The 3,394-nt window shown below is 53.8% G+C and overlaps 1 protein-coding gene across 1 annotated transcript; it reads right to left on the minus strand.

Moving 5' to 3' along the window:
- Positions 1–1,961: 1,961 nt before the first annotated feature.
- LOC125506012 (ocs element-binding factor 1-like) lies at positions 1,962–2,851 on the minus strand. The gene has a single exon (XM_048670895.1). The coding sequence runs from the start codon at positions 2,755–2,757 to the stop codon at positions 2,206–2,208; it is 552 nt and encodes a 183-aa protein (XP_048526852.1). The 5' UTR covers positions 2,758–2,851; the 3' UTR covers positions 1,962–2,205.
- Positions 2,852–3,394: the final 543 nt, after the last annotated feature.

Raw genomic sequence — 3,394 nt, forward strand, 5'->3', positions numbered from 1 at the left:
TCAGTTTTGAAAATAGAAATAGACTAGGAAATACCACTTGTTGGAGTAGTTCAAGTTAATTAGACACGAGATCAATTTCCTACAAATTATATTTAACCAATTTCTAATTAAGGATACTCGGTGAAAGCAACCCCAGCAATAGCCCCCATTTTCATGCTCCCGTGCACCAAATGGAGGTTGCACCATTTCTTGAGCCCCCATAAATTGCCTCATCTAACTCCAACAATAACCCCCCCCCCCCCCGTTTTCACCTTTATTCTCTTATGACATGTGGGACCTGCAGTGCCTCAAGTTTCCTTTTTCTTTTTACCACCCATCCTTCCAATCGTTGTCGTGTCGATTAAAGCACTAGAACCAATTGAGGCCATGTAGGTGTTGGAATGTGTTTTGTAACTATATTCAAATTACTTGAAACTACTAATATTCGGAAATCCTCATTATGGAATTTTACATGTATTTATACATGGAATTGCTCTACATGTTTACCATGAAATTTTACTTGCTGGAACATATTCAAGCATTCAAAGCTTAAGGAAGGTGGCCGATTATCAATGAAAAACAATACTTTGTATTTATACTGAAAAGACTACCTGGATACATTGAGAATTGGAAGAAAAGGTCATGGATTAGGTTACGACCCTAATCATCGCGCATTGCTCACAAGTGTGTGTTTCAGGGGCTCAACTGATAGATTCCGTTAACAGACAAACTATATCGTGGTTGATAGTTTGATCTGAACTCTACATGGAAACTAGTTTTAATAATTAGGAATCTTATCTGTATAAGAGTCAGACTCTTTGAAAAGATAGTATAAGAAGGTCCTTACCTCCAATCCTTAGATATGCGTGAGTGGCATCATGAATAAGCGTAGAGAAATAGAGAGTAGCCTACGAAAAATATTCCCAACACCAGGGAGGAAAGGTACAGTAGATTGGAGCACGAGAATGATGACCAAGGGGGGTCGATAGGGTGGGATGGCAGCCGAAGCAATGGCGGCATGACACAAGCTCGATGACAGCCATATCTAGGGTTATGGAAGGGCAAAGAGCGGCTACAAGGCATACGGAGATCGGATGGAGAGGAGAGAGAGCATAAGGGAGGTTCTGCGGTGCGAAAGAGGCCGTTGGCGGCTGGAAGCACCATCAGCGCCGTTGCATCAAGGTTGTATCATTCTCCCTATTGTTGGGGCCGTAATTGGAAGACTTGTTAAATCTTGGCATCTTGCTTTTCCTTTCTTTCGCCCCCAACCTCTAAAAGCTGCTTAGAGGACTGGGGACTATGTGTTTAGGGGCCTGTTGAAGTTGCTCTAACCCTTTAGATCAACGGAATCTGGAAGCAACTGTTGAACTGCAACATCAAGTCTTCTAGCTAGCATATCTTTTGCCCCTCCTTTTTAAGCTCTTGCCTTTGCCCTACTTATTCGATTCAATGCTGCTGGCCAGTCGGCCACCTTTGCTTAGTAACTCAGTGATCTGTCCCTGTCAAATTCTATCACCACGGCCTATTCTTTGTTTTCACTAAAGCGGGGTGGCTCACGTTACGCCATGGCCCGCCAGGATATCCGATAGAAAAGAGGCCGGGCATCTTTTCCGTTTGGCCTAAAGGCTCCCACGATCGACAAGAGACGGCGTAGTGTCATGCACCGTTAAATAAGCGAAAAACAGTGAGACTGGTACGTCAACCTGCGCACATGCCGACGACCATTTTGGCCACACAGTGAATCTGCACGTACGCTGACGGTGAATCAGTGGATAGAAAATGAAGACGCGCATCTTTTCCGTTTAGCCTAAAGGCTCTCACGGCTGTCGACGTTAGATAGTCCAGAGTGAAAACAGAGAGACCGGTGCGTCAACCTACGCACTTGCCGACGAGCATTTTGGTCAGAGTGAGCGGTGAATCAGTCGGGCTCTTCACGTACGGTGCCAAAGCGGCAGTAGTTTTCCATTTAGTAGTAATTTACATCAGGTGACGGACGATCCATTCATTCATGTAGTAGTACTTAATTATATATATGCAGCCTACACGTCAACTAAAATAAGCACGGGTCCGTAGCATGGCATGCAGCTGCTTAAAGCAAGCACCAGTAGTGAGTGCTCCCGGTTCATTCACGCACGTAGTACTCTCGTCGCCATCCGTTCCAAAACTTTCACACGTGATGTGACCTCCGTCCGTGGCCATGGGTCGTGACCACCCGCGCGCGCCCTCCTAGTAGGTCATGAGGGAAGCCAGCCCCAGCGCTGCCGCCGGCGGGAAGGCGGCTCCTCCCGGCCCGCTGCCAGCGCCCGGCCCCGGACGACGCGACCGGAGCTGCTGCGTGAGCCGCTGCAGCGCGAGGAGGCGGTGGAGCCGGCGCTTGAGCGCGGCCTCCTCGGCGCGGAGCCGCGCGTTCTGGCGGCGCACGGCGAGTTCGTGCCGCGCCACGGCGTGCAGCTTGGCGGCCAGCTCGCGCTTCTCGGCGCGGAGGCGAGCCACCGTCCCGCGGAGCTCCTCCAGGCGCTGCTGCTTGCGCGCCCGCGACCGCTGCGCCGACAGCCGGTTCGACACCTTCCGGCGCTGCCGCCGCCGGCGCTCCTCCTCGTCCTCCACCAGCCCCGCCGCCTGGTCCACCGCGCCGCCGGACGAGCTGGGGGACGACGTGGACGACGCCGCCATGAGCTCGTCCAGGGTGGGGCACGTGTCGGGTGCCCACGGGGTGAACCCGAACCCGGACGTCATCGCGTCCATGTCAAGCCCGATCGCCTCCTGCAGAGACAGCATTTTCCTTCTTTCCCCTGACACTTAACGCCAACAGCCACAGCAAAATGAAGGACTAAACCGTAATTCCGGGAATCTAGGGGGGCTCGAGAGAGGGATCGGGGAAAAGGGAAGAAGCGATGAGGAAACTGGCGGTATTTATAGACCCGGCGCGGGCCGAGCCGGGCCGTCGAGCCTCCCTCGCCGCGGGGCCCGCAACCCACCCACGACGCGGGTCCTGCATTTACGTGAGGCTTCTTCTTCCTTCGCCCCGGTGGCTTTCTTTCTTGGCCGCCTTTTTCTTCTCGGCGGGTAAAGATTCTACGGCTGTGACAGTATATCCAATCACCAGGCGGGCCCGTATGTGCCTGCCCACGTGCTCCCGTCTTCGCGGCACGGACGGCGCCGATGAGCCCAGCGGCGGCAATGGACGGCGGATCGCGCATGCATGCCCGTGCGGGCCCACGTGGCGCCCCTCCTCCTTTTGCGTGGGTGCTCGGTTGGTGCAACGTGGGTCGCGGGCCCGCGTAGGTCGAGGTAGGGTGGGGGGGGGGGGGGGGGGGTAGCTTAATCGCGAAGTAATGGCCGCGAGATGCCGCGCATCGATGGCTGGGGTGCAACTGCATCTGCATGCAGTGCCGTGCCCGCGCACTTGTGGGGG

Source organism: Triticum urartu, chromosome 5 (genome assembly GCF_003073215.2).
Source record: "Triticum urartu cultivar G1812 chromosome 5, Tu2.1, whole genome shotgun sequence".
Lineage (NCBI taxonomy): Eukaryota > Viridiplantae > Streptophyta > Magnoliopsida > Poales > Poaceae > Triticum > Triticum urartu.

Bases quoted from the DNA above. Each gene is read 5' to 3' on its own strand.
- LOC125506012 (XM_048670895.1), bottom strand. From the start codon at position 2,757: ATGCTGTCTCTGCAGGAGGCGATCGGGCTTGACATGGACGCGATGACG.